Here is a 20587-nt window from a genome sequence, read left to right as displayed (position 1 = left end):
GTGGTGGAACCAGGGACGATCATCTTTGGCAGCCCCCCCTCCCCCGTCTCTTTGCAAGTCTCATGCAGCGTATGGCCGAAAAATCCCTCCCCTTCCAAAACTCAAAAGCTGCCAGGTGTACTGTAGATCGCCTCGGTCACGGTGTACATGCCAGCAAATGTCAAGAAAATATTACACCTGACCAAGACATATAATCTCAACAATTTCAAAACAGTAGCAGTAAAAAAAATATGCAACCGAGCAATCAATGCAGGTTAAAACAAGCCATTATAGGGGTTTCGTTCCAGGTCGAATACATTGCAGACGTTGCATTGCATCAACCAATGGTTGATGCAATGCAACCAATGGCAGTCGGGCATCAGATTGCAATATGATGTGTTAGTTGATATGTTAAAGACCTATCCAGGCATGAGATTAGGCATGTGTCTGCATTGTAGCTGACCTGGAACACAGCCAGAATCTCTACAGTGTGAAGCTGGGGTAATATACAGTAGTTATCAACAAAATATAGAGTATTATGTAGCCTGTATCTGATGCTCTGATGATGTTTGATTCTCCTCCACTCAAAATCAATTTGCAATTCAGATCACTGTCTACTCCCTTGCTCTTTAGTGTGTAGATGACTTCACACAACAGGTTATTCACTGGTGACTTTGTCTGGATTTTGGTGACTTCAAAAATCTCATATGGCGGAATTAAAACTTCTCTCTCTTCAGGAAAGGCTGAGTAAGAAGTTATCTCAGCGCCAAAGCAAGTGTGGATCTCAAAGCAAGACACATTCCCAAAGTTGGTTAAGTCGGATCTGAAAGAGCTTGTGGTGAAGGTGCCGAAACGGATCTCGTGGTTGAGAACACTCAGATCAAACTTCTTGTTGGTTCTGTGAAAGGTTTCCTTACATGTCTCTTGTCTTTCTCTAAGAATCTGAATGGCATCAGTCAGGTAGAAATGCAATGCATGGAACTTGAATGATGTTGTCATATATGCAGAATTGCCCTCTTGAACTGCTTTGTTAAAGTCCAGGTAGATCGATTTGGAATTGGGTCCTGGTTTGTTTTTTGTGTACAAATAGATAGCAATGGAATGCTCTGTATTCAAACTGTCTCCATGCGGTTTAGCGTGTGGTTTTGCTATGTTCCAGGATGTATTGAATTGAGGATTAGTGTTTAACTCATCGTAGAGGTACATGTTTTCAACCACCCGTAACATTAAACCTCTGCAACCATCATATTTGTCATCAACAGAAGAACGGACCATGTCTAGAGGTAGAATCTCTTGCATCCCTCCATCTTGAATCCCTCCATTCTCAGTTTCTCCATCCTGTAACAGTGACATTATTTAGACAAGTTTCCATTCATAAGACTTATGGCAAACTGTACTAAAGTTTGGGAACGCTGATCTAATGTAGGGGCAAACAATGACAATTTAATATGTAATCATTTTTTCTTTATTTTATTTCAATAAAATGTAAAATATCTCACCTTTGAATGGGGAATGCCGAAGATGAAAACTAAGATTACCATCAAAACAAGTAGAAAAATAACAGAAAAGACGATTGTCTTCTTTTTGTGTATGTTATTGATTTCCATCTAGTGACGTTGAAGAAGGAAGTAAAAGGTTAGTTAATTTCAACAAGAAACCAGTGCTGTGTTCGAATACCCATACTTACATACTGTATACTACATACTTAATGAGTACATACTACATACTATAATTTCATTTTAGTATACTGTAAACAAACGGTATCCTTTCAGTTGAGTGTACTAGCGCTTTGCCTGTCTAGCGCTTTGCCTGCTGTTGCTATACAACTTCTTGTTAGTGTAACTAACAAATGACTAGCTAGACATCTTACAACTTCATTAACAATGTCCAATGAGAACGCAAAATGACTATACCACTGAACTAACCTAAGAATGACCTGAATAATAAAGTCAGTAAATGTTGGGTAGTTAGTTAGATAGCATATAGTTAATGTAGTTTGATGTATTAGTAGCCAACTAACGTTAGGTAGCCAGCTAACATTCCGGTACATACAAGCAACTGCTGCAATGATATGCTATGCGGTTCGTAAGGCTAGCGTACCTAACAAATTGTCACCCAACATAATGTGTAATGTCACTTATTTGAAAAGTCATTACATTATTACATTGCTGAACATTTTCTTAAAATATGTCATAATTACTTAAAGCAATGCATTTGTGTCTGCTCTCATGGGACTGCATATTTTCGCCATTTTCTTCAAATCTGAAAATGTTGTGAAGCCACGCCCATTTTCTGAAGAATTGCATTATGAGCCCCAAAAGCACAGAAATAGTGTCCACTGCCTGTTATACTTCCTATTTTGACTAATGTAGTACGACATCCGGGAACCTGTGGCATACTAACTATATCCATACTATGACTAATTAGCACACTACATACTCAATTTCCATCACAAATAGTGCGGTTAGTGCGGTTAGTATGAGTATTCCAACACAGCTCAGGTCCTACTGTGCCTGTTCCAGAGGTATTCATATTGAGAGGTACAATCGGAAGAACTTGAAATTAAATAAAATGTAAATGTGACATTTGTAATATCTGCCATCAAATGTATTTGTGCTCTCTGTTCTCGCTAGTTAGTCACTTTTACTTATCACTCACAAGTTAGTGTTATACTGTAGGGCAAGGTTACCACTATAATCATTCTTTAATCATTCATTTTGTGTCTTTTGCTTGTGAAATAATCTGTAGAAAACTGGATGTACAGGAGGCAATGTACAGTTAGAAATGTTACATTCTTACCTGTTAGCTCAGTTCTGGTCAATCAACGTTATGGTATCCTTTTTTGTGAGGCCAAGTTATGAGCAAAACCTCTTAATCCTCTTCTCTTGTGTTTTCCATTGTTTTGTCGATACGCACAACAGTTTATTTTATGGAAACACCCATGTATGACGCAACACTGGTTTTTCTGGTCCTTGGTGACTTTAGCACTGAGTACACCTCGCATTACAGTTCTAGCACAGGTTAAAGGGGAAACACTGATGTATCACAAGGGGTAAAAACCTGAAGCATCCGGTGGGGGCTTCCACTCACTACCAAATATGGTGATGAGAGGAAACCCAGTGACCAGCAGTGGGAGAAGATTGGCAATATGTAACTGGGCCTACATTGTGCTAATGGTATAATACATTAAACATCTGATCTCAGTACAGTTTTCTGTTCTGTTATGAACAGAATGAACACAATTATACAGACTTTACCCTTTGCAAAATTTGAAAAAATTACATTATTTAGAAATAGTGTTCAAGTTCCTACATACCCACACTCCAACACATTCAGATATACTACATACCCACACTCCAACACATTCAGATATACTACATACCCACACTCCCACACATTCAGATATACTACATACCCACACTCCGACACATTCAGATATACTACATACCCACACTCTGACACATTCAGATATACTACGTGGGTCATTCCTGGGCTCGGGTAATTTTTCAGTCCCTCTGACCTTAATATTGTATTTCAAGTATTGGGTCACCAAAATGAAATGTTAAGGACTTTGTATATACATTGAAATGTCCAGAATAATAAATTGACGTAAATATACCATTAATGTTAACTTCATTATTAATTAAAAAACGTATTTTTCAACTGACACTAGGAATTGTGGTATGTCTCCCAAGCGTTTCACTTAATTTTTACTTGGGAAATGAATATTAAAATGTGCACATAATTCATATTTTTTTATCAAATAAATGCATGATTATTGATTAAAATCACACAATTTATCTCTGTCCCTCAGTCTACACTCAACCCCGTCACACCAAACAAACTCTGCCAATAAAAATGGTCAGTCCACCCTTACGTGCCATCATTAACAGGAAGTGACATTATTCAACAATGTTCAGCTGAATGTTACAGAAACAGGTAAGTAATCATATTATTTTATATCTGTATTTTTTTTAAAGTCAGGTGGGGATCGTCGAGCTGACCAACTCAACCCTGTTACATTAAATAAAGATGGAAAACTAGTACTTATCAAAATGATACTTTAACCCATAAAAATATACAGTCTATTAATTTCATACAGTCTATCATTGTTATTCTAACTTCCGCGACGCATATAAGGCCCTCCCCCGCCCTCCTTTCGGAAAAGCTGACCACGACTCCATTTTGTTGCTTCCAGCCTACAAACAGAAACTAAAACAAGAAGCTCCCGCGCTCAGGTCTGTTCAACGCTGGTCCGACCAATCTGATTCCACGCTTCAAGACTGCTTCGATCACGTGGATTGGGATATGTTCCGCATTGCGTCCAACAACAACATTGACGAATACGCTGATTCGGTGAGCGAGTTCATTAGAAAGTGCATCGGCTACGTAATACCCACAGCAACGATTAAAACATTCCCAAACCAGAAACCGTGGATTGATGGCAAAATTCGCACGAAGGTGAAAGCCCGAACCACTGCTTTTAACCAGGGCAAGGTGACCGGAAACATGACCGAATACAAACAGTGTAGCTATTCCCTCCGCAAGGCAATCAAACAAGCTAAGTGCCAGTATAGAGACAAAGTAGAGTCGCAATTCAACAGCTCAGACAAAAGAGGTATGTGGCAGGGTTTACAGTCAATCACGGATTACAAAAAGAAAACCAGCCCCGTCGCGGACCAGGATGTCTTGCTCCCAGACAGACTAAATAACTTTTTTGCTCGCTTTGAGGACAATACAGTGCCACTGACACGGCCCGCTACCAAAACCTGCGGGCTCTCCTTCACTTCAGCCGAGGTGAGTAAAACATTTAAACGTGTTAACCCTCGCAAGGCTGCAGGCCCAGATGGCATTCCCAGCCGTGTCCTCAGAGCATGCGCAGACCAGCTGGCTGGTGTGTTTATGGACATATTCAATCAATCCTTATCCCAGTCTGCTGTTCCCACATGCTTCAAGAGGGCCACCATTGTTCGTGTTCCCAAGAAAGCTAAGGTAACTGAGCTGAACAACTACCGCCCCGTAGCACTCACTTCCGTCATCATGAAGTGCTTTGAGAGATTAGTCAAGGATCATATCACCTCCACCCTATCTGACACCCTAGAACCACTCCAATTTGCTTACCGACCCAATAGGTCCACAGACAACGCAATCGCAACCACACTGCACACTGCCCTAACCCATCTGGACAAGAGGAATACCTATGTGAGAATGTTGTTCATCGACTACAGCTCAGCATTTAACACCATAGTACCCTCCAAACTCGTCATCAAGCTCGAGACCCTGGGTCTCAACCCCGCCCTGTGCAACTGGGTACTGGACTTCCTGACGGGCCGCCCCCAGGTGGTGAGGGTAGGTAACAACATCTCCACCCCGCTGATCCTCAACACTGGGGCCCCACAAGGGTGCGTTCTGAGCCCTCTCCTGTACTCCCTGTTCACCCACGACTGCGTGGCCATGCACGCCTCCAACTCAATCATCAAGTTTGCGGACGACACTACAGTGGTAGGCTTGATTACCAACAACGACGAGACGGCCTACAGGGAGGAGGTGATGGCCCTCGGAGTGTGGTGTCAGGAAAAGAACACTCAACATCAACAAAACAAAGGAGATGATTGTGGACTTCAGGAAACAGCAGAGGGAGTACCCCCCTATCCACATCGACGGGACAGTAGTGGAGAGGGTAGTAAGTTTTAAGTTCCTCGGCGTACACATCACGGACAAACTGAATTGGTCCACCCACACAGACAGCGTTGTGAAGAAGGCGCAGCAGCGCCTCTTCAACCTCAGGAGGCTGAAGAAATTCGGCTTGTCACCAAAAGGACCCACAAACTTCTACAGATGCACAATCGAGAGCATCCTGTCGGGCTGTATCACCGCCTGGTACAGCAACTGCTCCGCCCACAACCGTAAGGCTCTCCAGAGGGTAGTGAGGTCTGCACAACGCATCACCGGGGGCAAACTACCTGCCCTCCAGGACACCTACACCACCCGATGTCACAGGAAGGCCATAAAGATCATCAAGGACAGCAACCACCCGAGCCACTGCCTGTTCACCCCGCTATCATCCAGAAGGCGAGGTCAGTACAGGTGCATCAAAGCAGGGACTGAGAGACTGAAAAACAGCTTCTATCTCAAGGCCATCAGACTGTTAAACAGCCACCACTAACATTTAGTGGCTGCTGCCAACATACTGACTCAACTCCAGCCACTTTAATAATGGGAATTGATGGAAATGTATGTAAAAATGTATCACTAGCCACTTTAAAAATGCCACTTAACTTCTACTTCCTCAGAAACCCGGGTCCGGGAGCACCCCCCACCACCCCCACCAGTAAAAAAGCTGACTAGCATAGCTAGCATAGCGTCACAAGTAAATAGTAGCATCTAAATATCATTAAATCACAAGTCCAAGACACCAGATGAAAGATACACATCTTGGTAATCAAGCCATCATTTCTGATTTTTAAAATGTTTTACAGGGAAGACACAATATGTAAATCTATTAGCTAACCACGTTAGCAAAATACACTTTTTTTTTTACTCCACCAGTTTTTGACTCCATCACTAGCTATCACAAATTCGACCAAATAAAGATATAAATAGCCACTAACCAAGAAACAACCTCATCAGACGACAGTCTGATAACATATTTATTGTATAGCATAGGTTTTGTTAGAAAAATTTGCATATTTCAGGTATAAATCATAGTTTACCATTGCAGCCACCATCACAACTCGACTAGAATAACTACAGAGAGCAACGTGTATTACCTAATTACTCATCATAAAACATTTCTTAAAAATACACAGCGTACAGCAATAGAAAAACACAGATCTTGCGAATCCAGACAATATTTCAGATTTTCTAAGTGTTTTACAGCGAAAACACAATAAATCGTTATATTAGCATACCACAAGTGCAATCATTACCCCAGCATTGATTCAAGGCAAAAAGAGCGATAACGTTATCACCACCAAAATATATTAATTTTTTCACTAACCTTCTCAGAATTCTTCAGATGACAGTCCTGTAACATCATATTACACAATCCATATAGAGTTTGATCGAAAATGTGCATATTTAGCGCCACAAATCGTGCTTATACAATGGAACTACTGTCCAACTACTCAAGCAATCTGCCAGGCGCCATCTTGGAAAGACACCTATTTTTATCGAAAACTATTCATAAACTTGACTAAAAAAATACAAGTTGGACAGCAATTGAAAGACAAATTAGTTCTTAATGCAATCGCTGAATTACATTTTTTAAATTATCCTTACTGCGCAATACAGGGTGCGCTAAAGCGAAGCTACCCAAAATTTAATGGCGGCTTATGCGTTTAACATTTTTCAACAGAACAACGATTTATCAGCATAAATAGTTCTTACTATTAGCTGAGCTTCCATCAGAATCTTGGGCAAGGTGTCCTTTCCCCGGTCTAATTGTCTTTTGGTCGAAAGATGTCCTCTTGTCCTGTCGAAATGGCCACTAACGTTCGGCATGTACCGGAAAAGTGTCCAACTCTTGAAAGTGCGTCACAAAGAAATGCCAGAAAATCGCAATAAACGGATATAAATTGCTATAAATCGGTTTAAATTAACTACCTTATGATGTCTTTAACACCTATAACGAATAAAAACATGACCGGGGATATAGAAGTGGCTAAACCAAAGCTTGGAAGGAGGCCAGTCCGACGTCCACTCTGCGTCGAGCGCACGGCTGAAAAGAAAGGCACTTCCGCTCCAGGGTCTAATATAAGGTCCCAGATTGCGCAATCGACTCCATTCAAATTGTCACCACTTACTGACATCTAGAGGAAGGCGTAGGCAGTGTTTGTAGCCCCACAGCGTTCACAGGGATTTATAAACTGACCTGGGAACAGAGGCCGAGATTTCTGAAATCTCACTCCCTGGCAGGAAAAGTGCTGCAGAATGAGTTATGTTTCACTCAGAGACATAATTCAAACGGTTTTAGAAACTAGAGAGTGTTTTCTATCCAATAGTAATAATAATATGCATATTGTACGAGCAAGAATTGAGTACGAGGCAGTTTAATTTGGAAACGTCAAGAAAAAAATAGTGCTAACAGCTCCCCCTATTGACAAAAGGTTAATATAATGTTTACATACCCTACATTACTCATCTCATATGTATATGTATATACTGTACTCTATATTATCTACTGCATCTTGCCATCTTATTGTAATACATGTATCACTAGCCACTTTAAACTATGCCACTTATGTTTATATACCCTACATTACTCATCTCATATGAGTGGCATCTCTATACTCTATACCATCTACTGCATCTTGCCTATGCCGTTCTGTACCATCACTCATTCATATATCTTTATGTACATATTCTTTATCCCTTTCCACTTGTGTGTATAAGGTAGTAGTTGTGGAATTGTTAGGTTAGATTACTCGTTGGTTATTACTGCATTGTCGAAACTAGAAGCACAAGCATTTCGCTACACTCGCATTAACATCTGCTAACCATGTGTATGTGACAAATACAATTTGATTTGATTTGATTTGATGAACACCATGTGTTCTGAGCAGAGGTAATTATGAGCCCAAAAAACTCAACCCCGTCACGTTTCATTGTAATGGGGTTATAAACCTGTGACAGGGTTGAGTTATTTCCTTTATATATGAATATTGAAAAATATATATTTTAAGGCAGGTAGCTTAGTGGTAGGAGAGTTGGGTACGGCTCTTAACTTCAGTTGTTCCTTTAACAGTGATATCAGTGATGCACAGGAGCTTAACAAAGCCCTCCGTGAGACAAACACGTCAGTGAAGCTGTTTCTTGTGAAGAGTGCCGATGTTGAACGTGCGATGGAGATGATGCCAAGCCCGATAAAAGCGGTGCCCTCCACCATGAGAATACACCAGGTCATCACCATTGCTCCTGGTGAGCTGATGTCTCGTGATGTCAGCTGCCTTTGTTCAACAAAGAAGGACCTAAACTGTACATGCTTTAACACACAGCACTTCAGTTTCAGGCAGAAGGTCCTGGCTGCTCCAGAACAGCCAGTTATTTTTGAAAATCCACAACCTGTGGGTGAAATCCAGTGGGGAAATCCAGGTGTTCTTGGGCAGTGGTGTGTAGTGGAATATGATGATGACCTTTATCAAGGCATCATCCTCCACACGGATGAAATGAGCGTACAAGTGAAATGTATGCATCGTGTAGGACCAAACAGATTTTTCTGGCCTTCTCCAGACGATATCCACTGGTATCAGTTTGATGAAGTCCTTGAGATGATTCCACCCCCACAGCTTGTGACATCCTGCCACGTAGAGGTTGAGAGAGATGTGTGGGCCAGACTCTCAGGAAGAAAACCATGAATGAATGAATATGGTGCTCCTGAGAAGAAGGATAGTCATGCTGACACTAGTGCTGTAGTTATGGCTGTTCTAGCATTATAAATGACCTTGGAAAATGTTTGTCCAGTTTGATGACATGTTTCTGATGAAACCTGCTGAATGATATTTATATTCCTAATAATAAAACCCAGATTATTCTAAATATATCTACCTATCATACAATGAAATGGGGCGTCAGGGAGCCTAGTGGTTAGAGTGTTGGGCCAGTAACCGAAAGGTTGCTGGATCGAATCCTTGAGCTGACAAGTTTTGCCCAGTTAACCCACTGTTCCCTGGTAGGCTGTCATTGTAAATAAGAATTTGTTCCTAACCGACTTGTCTAGTAAAAAAAAATGCAATGTAAACACTAGTTTATATGGAAACTGGTGTCTCTTCAACCCTGTTACAGTATTCAACACTGTCACATGACAATATCTGTTCAATAAAATTACAAAGAATGAACAAATATGAATTTTATGTTTTCTGAGCTCAGTCTGAAATGTTGAGGACAATCCCAAGAAGATTATAGATGAATGTTAAAATTCTGAATTGAACGCTTTTTTAATTTAAATGATGAGCCTGCTGACACAATGTGTCTATTTCAGGGTTTAAATAGCAAAATGATGAGATTTGACACACATTTTATATTTATAATAATTGCATTTTTGGGGGGGACACATGAGCATTGTTGTTGATTTTATAACAATTATCTTTTATAATCCCATTCAGACAAATTCCATATTGTCTGTGACGGAGTTGAAGATAATTTATATCCATATCAGACAAAAATGGACAATAATGAAAGGGCTTTAATGCCTGAGGTGGGAAAATATGTTTTCTAGAAGGTTTAATTATGTACTTAATTGTGTGGGGTATTCAGAATTATATATATTTTTTAAATAAAATATTACCACAGCCCAAGAATGACCCACATACGCACACTAGTGGTGCGAGGGTCATCTGTTTGTTCACCCACACCCACCCGCAATTGTTAATAACCCATCCTCAACCGCCTGACTATATGTGATAAAGTGAAAATCTGAGGCCGTACTCAACCCTAACCTGCAAACATAGAAAATGTGCTATAGGATACAGTCAATGACCGCAGAGCAGAGAGATTTTTTTGACAGAGGGTGCATGATTTAGATATGATTCTGCTTTCTCAACCACCCATCCCGGATCCGGGATAATTGTCATCAGCAACGCTGAATAGCATAGCGCCACAGTCAAATAATATTACAAAAAATATTTATAATCATGCAATCACAAGTGAAATATACCAAAACACAGCTTAGCTTGTTGTTAATCCACCTATGGTGTCAGATTTTGAAAATATATTTTACAGCGAAAGAAATCCAAACTTTTGTGAGTGTAGTTTTCAATGCTACATCAGCTAACCCCAAATTAGCATAGTCACGAAAGCGTGAAAAACAATAAAATTCATCGCTTACCTGAGATAATCTTCAGACGTTTCGACTCACGAGACTCGCAGTTACACAACAAATCTTCTTTTTGTTCGATAAATATTACTTTTATCACAAAAAAACGCCATTTGGGTTGTGCGTCATGAAGAAAAAACGACTGCCTCATTCAGGTCCTGAAAGGAAGACGGAAATTTCCAAACGTATCAGATTAACTTTTTATGGCTGCAGGGGCAGTATTGAGTAGCTCTGATAAAAGGTGCCCATTTCAAACGGCCTCGTACTCAATTCTTGCTCGTACAATATGCATATTATTATTACTATTGGATAGAAAACACTCTCTAGTTTCTAAAACCGTTTGAATTATATCTGTGAGTCAAACAGAACTCATTTGGCACAAACTTCCTGACCAGGAAGGGGAAAGTCTGAAATCGATGCTCTGTTCAACTTCCTGCCTATACATGGGCATGATACATATTAGTATACGTGCACTTCATACACCTTCCCCTGGATGTCAAGAGGCGGTGAGAGAAGAAATTTCGTGTTTATCTTGGTCTGAAGTGGAATACAAGCTCTTTGTATGACGTGTCCGCCCATTTCCTGTTTTCTGGAGAGCGCGAAAGGGGACTTGGATTTGCCTTCTGTTTAGCTGCCGTTATAGGCGACTAATATCTCCGGCTTTGATTTTATTTGATACATGTGACCATATCATCGTAAAGTATGTTTTTTCAATATAGTTTCATCAGATTATTGACAATTTTTCGGGAGTTTTGCCGTGTTCCGTTCTCTTCCGTTTGTTGACATGGAGAGTTTCGAGCCACTTGGCAAGTGTGCTTGCTAATTCAAGAGGGAAAATGAACGTTTTAAATCCAAACAACGATTGTTCTTGACAAAGGACACCTTGTCCAACATTCTGATGGAAGATCAGCAAAAGTAAGAAACATTTTATGATGCTATTTCATATATCTGTCGTGCATGTGAACAAGTCGCCGGCGCCCAACTTTGGGGTACTCAGCTATACCGAAGCTGGATGTCGTAATGAAGTAATTTTTTAGAATTCTAACACTGCGATTTCATTAAGAACTAATGGATCTATCATTTCCTATACAACATGTATTTTTTAGTTATGTTTATGAATAGCTATTTGGTCAGAATATGTGTGTCAGAAAACATGTCAGAAAAATATCGCAGCTGTTTAGACGTTGTGGAAAACGTAGCTAAGATAGCAACATGTATAACCACTGATTTCAGCTCTAAATATGCACATTTTCGAACAAAACATAAGTGTATGTATAACCTGATGTTATAGGACTGTCATCTGATAAAGAATATCAAGGTTAGTCAAAAATTATATATCCTTTGCTGGTTTGTTACGATCGCTAACTTTTACTGCTGGGAAATGGCTTGTCTTTCTGGCTATTGTGGTAAGCTAATATAACGCTATATTGTGTTTTCGCTGTAAAACACTTAATAAATCGGAAATATTGTCTGGAATCACAAGATGCCTGTCTTTCATTTGCTGTACACTATGTATTTTTCAGAAATGTTTTATGATGAGTAATTAGGTATTTGACGTTGGTGTCTGTAATTATTCTGCCTGCTTTCGGTGCAATTTCTGATTGTAGCTGCAATGTAAACTATGATTTATACCTGAAATATGCACATTTTTCGAACAAAACATAGATTTATTGTATAACATGTTATAAGACTGTCATCTGATGAAGTTGTTTGTTGGTTAGTTTGGTTGGTTCTTGGTTAGTTAGGTTGGCTTTGTGCATGCTACCTGTGCTGTGAAAAATGTCTGTCCTTTTTTTGTATTTGGTGGTGAGCTAACATAAATTTACGTGCTGTTTTCGCTGTAAAACATTTTAAAAATCGGACATGTTGGCTGGATTCACAAGATGTGTACCTTTCATTTGCTGTATTGGACTTGTTAATGTGTGAAAGTTAAATATTTAAAAATATATATTTAGAATTTCGCGCCCTGCACTTGAGCTGGCTGTTGTCATAAGTGTACCGACGTCGGGCTTGCAGCCATAAGAAGTTAACTTCTTGCCACTATAGGGGGTGCTGTTTCACATTAGCATAATTTCCTCTACAGATTAAACGGCTTCCTACTCAATTCTTGCTCGTACAATATGCATATTATTATTATTATTGGATAGAAAACACTCTCTAGTTTCTATAGCCGTTGGAATTTTGTCTCTGAGTGAAACAGAACTCAATCTACAGCACTTTTCATTATAGGGAGTCAGATTTCAAACATCTTGGCCACTGATCTGGAGTCAGTTTAAAGGTCTGTGTAAATGCTATGGAGAAACAGACACTTCTTACGTCTTCCCCTGGGTGTCAGTGCGTGATGACGCTTTGAATGGAGTCGATTGCGCAATCAGGGACTGTATAAAACAGCAAATACCGGAAGTAGCTTCCCTTTGCTGCCTGCGCCTTGCGCGCGAAGGACATCGGACTCGCCTCCTTCCAAGTTTTAGTTTAGCCAGTAATATTTCTCCGGTCATGTTTTTACTCGTTAGAGGTGTTAAAAACATCATAAGGTAGTTAATTTAAACCGTTTTATAGCAATTTATATCCGTTTAGTGCGATTTTGAGGCATTTATTTCTGAGACACTTTGAACCGCTGGGCACGTTTCCAGTTCATGCCGAACGTTAGTGGGCATTTCCACATGGCAAGAGGACAGCTTTCGACCAAAAGACGATTAGACCCAAGAAAGGATTCTTTGCCCAAGATTCTGATGGAAGAACAGCTCACAGTAAGAACAATTTATGATGATAAATCGTGTTTCTGTCGAAAAATGTTAAACGCTTATGGCGCCATTTTGTTTTGTATAGCTTCGCTTGGCGCAACCTGTATTGAAAAGTAAGGATAATTTAAAAAATGTAAATCAGCGATTGCATTAAGAACTAATTTGTCTTTCGATTCCTGTCAACCCTGTATTTTTTAGTCAAGTATATGATTAGCTTTTGATTAAACTAGATCACTCAAAGATGGCGACCGACATTTCCAGGCTTGTTTTGCTACTATTTTCATTGTATAACCACGTTTTTTTATGGCTAAATATGCACATTTTCGAACAAACTCTATATGTATGTTGTAATATGATGTTACAGGAGTGTCATCTGAAGAATTCTGAGAAGGTTAGTGAAAAAATTAATATATTTTGGCGATGATACGATATCGCTCTCTTTGGCTTGAATTCATGCTGGGGTAACGTTTGCATATGTGGTATGCTAATATAACGATTTATTGTGTTTTCGCCGTAAAACACTTAGAAAATCTGAAATGTAGTCTGAATTCACAAGATCTGTGTCTTTCCATTGCTATGTGCTGTGTATTTTTAAGAAATGTTTTATGATGAGTAAATTGGTAATACAAGTTGCTCTCTGTAGTAATTCTAGTCGCTTTGGTGAGATTTGTGATGGTGGCTGCAATGGCAAACTATGATTTATACCTGAAATATGCACATTTTTCTAACAAAACCTATCCTATACCATAAATATGTTATCAGACTGTCATCTGATGAGGTTTTTTCTTGGTTAGTGGCTATCAATATCTTAGTTTAGCCGAATTGGTGATAGCTACTGGTGGAGAGAGAAAATGGTGGACAAAGAAAAATGGTGTCTTTTGCTAACGTGTTTAGCTAATAGATTTACATATTGTGTCTTCCCTGTAAAACATTTTAAAAATCTGAAATGGTGGCTTTATTCACAAGATCTGTATCTTTCATTAGGTGTCTTGGACTTGTGATTTAATGATATTTAGATGCTACTATTTAATTGTGACGCTATGCTAGCGATGCTAATCAGTGTGGGGGGGGTGGGGGGTGATCCCGGATCCGGGGTTGAGGCTCGTTAGAGGTTAAAAAGTATTCCTAAAAATATTTATAATCATGCAATCACAAGTGAAATATACCAAAACACAGCTTAGCTTGTTGTTAATCCACCTATCGTGTCAGATTTAGAAAATATATTGTACAGCGAAAGAAATCCAAGCTTTTGTGAGTGTAGCTTTCTATGCTACATTAGCTTAGCCTTATATTAGCTTGGTTAGCTTGGTCACGAAAGTAAGAAAAGCAATCAAATTAATCGCTTACCTTTGATAATCTTCGGGTGGTTCCACTCACGAGACTCCCAGTTACACAACAAATGTTCTTTTTGTTCGATAAATATTACTTTTATATCCAAATACCTTTGTTTGTTTGGTGCATTATGCGCCGAAATCCACCGGAAAGAGCGGTCATGAAAACGCATACGAAAATGCCAAATAATATCCATAATGTCCACAGAAACATGTCAAACGTTTTTTTTGTATCAATCCTCAGGATGTTTTTCAAATATATATTCGATAATATATCAACCGGGAGTGTTGTTTTTTCAATCGGACCGGGAGAAACAATGGCCGCCTTTCTCTGTTGCGCACAACTCACTCTGAGAGCCCCTACCTATCCACTTATGCAATGTGATCTTTCACACTCATTTTTCAAAATAAAAGCCTGAAACTTTGTCTAATGACTGTTGACACCGTAGGGAAGCCATAGAAAAAGGAATCTGGTTGATATCCCTTTAAATGCACGTTAGGCATGCATAAGAACAGAGAGGTTTCAAAAAAGAGGGACTTCCTGATTGGATTTTCCTCCGGTTTTCGCCTGCAATATCAGTTCTGTTTAACTCACAGACAATATTAAGACAGTTTTGGAAACTTTAGAGTGTTTTCTATCCTAATCTGACAATTATATGCATATTCTAGTTTCGGGGGCTGAGAAATAGGCAGTTTCAAATGGGTACGTTTTTTAGCCAAAAACGAAAATACTGCCCCCTAGTCTTAAGAAGTTATTAACTTCCGACATTTTGGTAGGCTGTTTGTTAGTCAACTTGTCAATAAATATAGCTTTTGTCATCATATGTACAGAATGTCAACTTTTATTTATTTCAGGGTAATGAATGGTACATAATGTACTGTGTCACTTTGGAGTCACTTTTACTGTAAATAAGAATAGAATACCATGATTAAAGATCTATCAATGAATCGTGAATAATGATTAGTGAGAAAATTACAGAGGTAAAAATATCGTGCCTCCCCAAAAAATGCTAACCTCCCCTATTATTGGTAATGGTGAGAGGTTAGCATGTCTTGGGGGTATGATCCTCTGTAACTTTCTCACTCATCATTATTCAAGATTCATTTATGATAATCCGTAATCATGGTAGCATCCACATTAATGTAGAAGTGTTCAGAAGCATACTCTATTCGTATTTACAATAAAATGTCTCCAAAATGACACAATACATGACTTACCATTCATTAAACTGAAATAAAAGGTGACATTCTGTACAAGCGCCAAATACAGTTGTTCCTCTTAAAAGTTGCGAGCTTACACCGCGGGACTTAGAGGTACCCAGGGTCACAGCGTCATTGCTCCAGACCACCACAAGGGGGAGATAGAGCACTCATTATGCATTTGGGTCGCAAGGTTTTTATATGGCCAATCATATCGAGTGGTTCCAATGACGAATTTGACACGGGCCACCCGTCCCTGTTGACTTCAGCAAAGATGGCTGACAAAACATTACGGGGAAGCAAATGTAAGTAGTTATAACGTCATAACGAGTCAAGCTAAAAAATTACAATTGAGAGGAATATGTTAGTTAATCTAGAGACAAACGATTGTGCATATTTTTTGTCCAAAAGTTGATTTACAAAAATTGCTATTTAGCAAGTTTTTTTTCAGCCACATCCAATACCAGGTGTATCAAACTCATTCATTATACACTTCAACAGTGTTTACAATTCCTGCTCCTGGGACATCAGTGATTACACATTGTAACTATGCAATAGACTAGAAACATGATATAAGTAAAGACTGATTTGTAATTCATATATACAAGATAAAAAACGGTACATTCTGCCAGCACGCCACAAGCGGATAATGACGTGTGGAATAGAGCGAGGAACGAGATGGGAATAACAATCCAGGGTAATCCAGGCTATTTGCTCTGAGACCGGCATAATAATGTAATGAAACAAGCAGGGAGCAGGTTTTGAACCCTCAACATTCTAGCCTGAAGTCCAGCACGCTATCACTGTGCCCAAATGTATTCATTGGGTTTTGGGCCGATTGTGGCTAAAAACACTTCATCAATTGGAATCTTTAACGTGGAAAGGGGAAAAAGTATTATTATTCGTTTTTCACACGTGTAGCAGGATGGGCTATTAGCTGAACAATAGACTATTCAACCTTTACTCCTCAACTTGAGCTAGGTGTGAAACTCCCCACCGCTCCTCAATTTGAGCTAGGTGTGAATCTCCCCTCCCCTCCTCAACTTGAGCTAGGTGTGAACCTCCCCTCCCCTCCCCTCCTCAACTTGAGCTAGGTGTGAACCTCCCCTCCCCTCCTCAACCTCAGCTAGGTGTGAACCTCCCCTCCCCTCCTCAACCTGAGCTAGGTGTGAACCTCCCCTCCCCTCCTCAACTTGAGCTAGGTGTGAACCTCCCCTCCCCTCCTCAACCTGAGCTAGGTGTGAACCTCCCCTCCCCTCCTCAACTTGAGCTAGGTGTGAACCTCCCCTCCCCTCCTCAACCTGAGCTAGGTGTGAACCTCCCCTCCTCAACTTGAGCTAGGTGTGAACCTCCCCTCCCCTCCTCAACCTGAGCTAGGTGTGAAACTCCCCTCCCCTCCTCAACCTGAGCTAGGTGTGAACCCCCCCTCCCCTCCTCAACCTGAGCTAGGTGTGAACCTCCCCTCCCCTCCTCAACCTGAGCTAGGTGTGAACCTCCCCTCCCCTCCTCAACCTGAGCTAGGTGTGAACCTCCCCTCCCCTCCTCAACCTGAGCTAGGTGTGAACCTCCCCTCCCCTCCTCAACCTGAGCTAGGTGTGAACCTCCCCTCCCCTCCTCAACCTGATCTAGGTGTGAACCTCCCCTCCCCTCCTCAACCTGAGCTAGGTGTGAACCTCCCCTCCCCTCCTCAACCTGAGCTAGGTGTGAAACTCCCCTCCCCTCCTCAACCTGAGCTAGGTGTGAAACTTTCAACAAGCCAACTTGCAACAAATCATTTTCAAGACTATCTAGAAAAAGCAGCGGAGATGTGCAATATGTTTCTAAGAAGAGGCTATTCTCCACAATGTGTGGATGAAGCTCTTAATTTGGCATTGGGGAAAACACAGATGAACTGCTACAAAAAAGACCCGCTAAAGACAGGGATTATCTAATCACAGTACATTTTAATGACCTAAAACATTACATGTCTACCTTTAGATTTTGTGGCATATAGAAAGTTAAGATATCAGACAGGGGAGGTGATATTAATAATACTCTGAGTAAAAGAGAATGTGTTTGTATTTTCACCCTCCAGACATTATTTCCTAAAGGTTTTAATGATGAAATGCCTATGTATGTTATGTTGTAAATTTGAACATGAATTATGCCCCTATTTCAGATTACTCTGATGTTTTCCTTACACTGTACCCAATGATTTATGAACACTTGCTTGGTAGGTCGATGTCCTCATTGTGGTTTCACAGACGTGTTTAATACATTTTATATACACACTTTATTTGAATATTTATGAAATGCATATTGTTATTTTTGGTGGAACTTATTTGTCTTTCCTTCGCCTCTAAACCCCTTTCAATGCGTGGAACGGATGTGGTGTGGCTAGGTCTAGATTTAAAAAACTCACAAAAGTTCTGATGAAGGCCGTGAGGCCGATACGTAAAGCTTATGTGCAGGTTCCTTCTTCTTTTTCCTCATCTTATGCGACTGTTGCCAGGCACCTGCAAAAAAGATAGCTCAGATGTTTTGAATTTTGAATTGGACTTTACAAACAACAAGAGGGCTTCAATGGAGTCTATTTCTTCAGAGCCTAGACCTATATAAAATAACTTAACTGGCAGAGTGAGGTAGGTTATGAGGCTTAACAGACTAATAGAAGTAGGATTTTCTTTATTAGGCCTACTTACAATTGCAACTGGTGAAAAATGTAGCATCCTACATAAAACAATAATTTAAAGAAAAAAAGTCTGCACGTTCGAACTGAAACCATGTAAATAAAAAGAAAGCACACATTTGTAATTCCCAAACTATAAAAGTAATTGGAAAGGTAGATACAAATGATGTGTGACATTGTGGTTACAATAAAGAATGTAGCCCAAATGTTTCCTATTAGCAGGACAATATACTTTTATAGCCCGGCTACTGTTGTGAAAATCCCTCAACTTGAAATGTATTCGATGCTTAAGTACTCTAAAGTGTTACATTTCTAATTCAAAAAAACATTTCTTCATCAACATCTTTATGCTTTCCTTAATCTTCTTGATCTTATTCCTTTTTTTGTAACAATTTTGAGCAAATCGCTCAAGGGCCACGGTTGATTCGTCTGTGAAGATGACATTATTGAATGTCTCGCCAGCTCTGATCCATGCCTGGGTCTGCAGGACGCAAAGTTCTTTGTTTGTCAGACTAATCATTGGGCCGAAACTACATAACAGTACAAAACAAGCGAACACACATGGTTAATGTTCTGAGAATAAAAAAAAAAAGATGTTGATGAAGAAATACTGTACTGCTGTTTTGAGTTAAAAATGTAACACTTTAGAATACTAAATACTAATACGGATACTACTAATACTATAATACTATAAATACGAATCTGAATTGGTTCAAACTAGGTGAAGGTTAGCGTTAAGGTAAGGGTCAGATTTATATTTGTCTATAATCTGCTTGTCAATGTGATGCTGGTCAGAAAAGTCCCTCATGTTGGGTATAATACCTACTTTTATAAGTGTTTGTCTCCCCCTACTGGCTGTTTTCTACAAGCTCAGTTTCTTCCTTCTATTTATGTTACCTTGACCCATAGAGATAGATAGAGGATTCATCTTTATCTGTTCCATTATAGCTACAATCCATAGGAAAACACACCCAGTTGACAACTTTGACTACTCTAGTGGTGGAAGGATGGTGGAAGCCCAGGGTTTCTTCTCAGCGGAGAGGAAGTAGAAACTGGAGTCAAAGTATCTCCATTCCTCTTCACAATGCTGCTCTGTTGAAGAACAAAGGTGAACACATTGAGAAACGTAGCCAAAATCTTTATTCTCATAAACCCATTGATATGTAATTAAAGTTGATTTTACATTTATGGTTCATCCTTGGGAGCAATTTCCAAACGCCTGAAGGTGCCACTTTCATCTGTACAAACAATAGTACACAAGTATAAACACCATGGGACCACGCAGCCGTCATAGCGCTCAGGAAGGAGACGAGTTCTGTCTCCTAGAGATGAACGTACTTTGGTGGGAAAAGCGCAAATCAATCCCAGAACAACAGCAAAGGACCTTGTGAAGATGCTGTAGGAAACAGGTACAAAAGTATCTATATCCACAGTAAAACATGTCCTATATCGACAGAACCTGAAAGTCCTCTCAGCAAGGAAGAAGCCTCTGCTCCAAAAGACTACAGTTTGCAACTGCACATGGGGACAAAGATTGTACTTTTTGGAGAAATGTCTTCTGGTCTGATAAAACAAACATATAACTGTTTGGCCATAATGACCATCGTTAAGTTTGGAGGAAAAAGGGGGAGGCTTGCAAGCCGAAGAACACCATCTCAACGTGAAGCACGGGGATGGCAGCATCATCTTGTGGGGGTACTTTGCTTCAGGAGGGACTGGTGCATCATATTGTCCTTACAAATCTATTGTAAGGACATTATAATGACCCATGTTGTAGTCCTGGACCTACTGAACATGTTGATGTACACTACCGGTCAAAACACCTACTCATTCAAGGGTCATTCCTTATTTT

At 39.9% G+C, this 20587-nt stretch overlaps 1 protein-coding gene across 1 annotated transcript; it reads right to left on the bottom strand.

Moving 5' to 3' along the window:
• Positions 1-462: 462 nt before the first annotated feature.
• On the bottom strand, positions 463-978 carry LOC120052242 (NAD(P)(+)--arginine ADP-ribosyltransferase 1-like). The gene has a single exon (XM_038999062.1). It carries the CDS (start codon positions 976-978, stop codon positions 463-465), a length of 516 nt encoding a protein of 171 aa, XP_038854990.1.
• Positions 979-20587: the final 19609 nt, after the last annotated feature.

This window comes from Salvelinus namaycush, chromosome 8 (assembly GCF_016432855.1).
Source record: "Salvelinus namaycush isolate Seneca chromosome 8, SaNama_1.0, whole genome shotgun sequence".
Lineage (NCBI taxonomy): Eukaryota > Metazoa > Chordata > Actinopteri > Salmoniformes > Salmonidae > Salvelinus > Salvelinus namaycush.
Note: the sequence above shows the minus strand (reverse complement) of the source record. Positions and strands in the feature narration are given on the sequence as shown.